Source organism: Penaeus monodon, chromosome 22 (assembly GCF_015228065.2).
Source record: "Penaeus monodon isolate SGIC_2016 chromosome 22, NSTDA_Pmon_1, whole genome shotgun sequence".
In the NCBI taxonomy this organism is placed as follows: Eukaryota; Metazoa; Arthropoda; class Malacostraca; order Decapoda; family Penaeidae; genus Penaeus; species Penaeus monodon.
In genome coordinates this window covers 10,388,716-10,389,946 of record NC_051407.1, presented here as the reverse complement: position 1 = coordinate 10,389,946, position 1,231 = coordinate 10,388,716, and the positions used below count along the sequence as shown (strand labels likewise).

Below are 1,231 nucleotides of genomic sequence, written 5' to 3'. Positions count from 1 at the left end.
ATAATAGATCGACACCACCTAGCATGACAAGCACAAATAGTGCTAAAGGTAACTTACTGCCTGGAAAACTGCATCAATAGTATCCCTCAGAGCTGTGACAACGTTGACCTTTTTCTCCTTGAATTTCTCTAAAATGGTTTCTGTGAAGGATAAGGCAAAAGGCGAAAACTTCTTCTTCAAACCCTTGGCCAATCCTGTCAAGCACTGGGCAGCCACTGCTACAATCATTACATTGGTGTCCTTCCCAATAATCTGATGTCAAAATGGATAAATAAATGCATTACTCACAGAGGGAAATAAAAAAAAAAAGGTGAGGAAAGCAAAATGTCTAACCTTAAAAACAAAACAAAGTCAAATAAACCAATATTGTTTTAAATCATAATACAATTTTAAAAAGTAAGCTCTTAATAGTAAATTCATATGGAGTTAAACAAGAAACAGGCAAGACCTACAGTAACCCTGTGAATTAATAAGGGAGAATAAAGGTTGGTTCAGTCACATAAAAGATCTTCAACAACTACCAAGTTTGGTTCAAAACAACACTGTCTATTAGGTAGAAGTGCATTATGTAAATTTTGTATATATATATATAAAAGAAACAAGTCCAAACTGTGAAGATAAATTCTTTATTAAAATTTTGGCTGCCTCCTCACTAAAACACTTCCCTTTCCCCCCTTTCCTGCCTCTATGTTGGACTTGTGCACTGGAGTACTTTTCCAATCAACTCACCTTTTTAAGAATCTTCATAAGATCATGGTAATCTCCACTCTCTAATTTTGGACTCTGGGTCAGTGGCAAGAGAAGGTCTACTGCTTCTTTGCGATCCTTCCATTTTGTAGCTTCAGCCTAAAATATAAGTTGGAGTAATATAATCACCTCTTAACCTTCTCTATCATTAAATGGTTATCATATACAAAATACACACTGGTAATACAAGAATGCAGAATAAGAAAAAATCAAATGGTAAGACCTTTTCATAGAAATCTTTAGGAAGTTTTGAGAGGATGTCGACTGGCTCTAGGAACTCATATGGATCCAGTTCTGGGGCATCTGCTTCTACCTCTTCATCTGCAAGAAAGATATGGTGCTTCAAAATACAAGACCTATTATCCACAAAAATCTTTCTAGACTTTTAAAATAAAAAATAATGGGGCAGGAATGTTGCCTATAATTCAGCTCCCTCCCTTAAATCTATCCTAATAACTACTGTTAGTTATATATTCTCTCCTTT

At 35.2% G+C, this 1,231-nt stretch overlaps 1 protein-coding gene across 1 annotated transcript in view; it reads right to left on the bottom strand.

Moving 5' to 3' along the window:
- Positions 1 to 1,231, bottom strand: part of LOC119586930 (cytoskeleton-associated protein 5-like) — a gene marked incomplete in the record, with an annotated part of 31,731 nt that overhangs the window by 22,074 nt on the left and 8,426 nt on the right. The window contains 3 exon segments of the mRNA XM_037935662.1: positions 58 to 252; positions 730 to 846; positions 971 to 1,068. Coding sequence (XP_037791590.1) covers positions 58 to 252; positions 730 to 846; positions 971 to 1,068 — 410 coding nt within the window.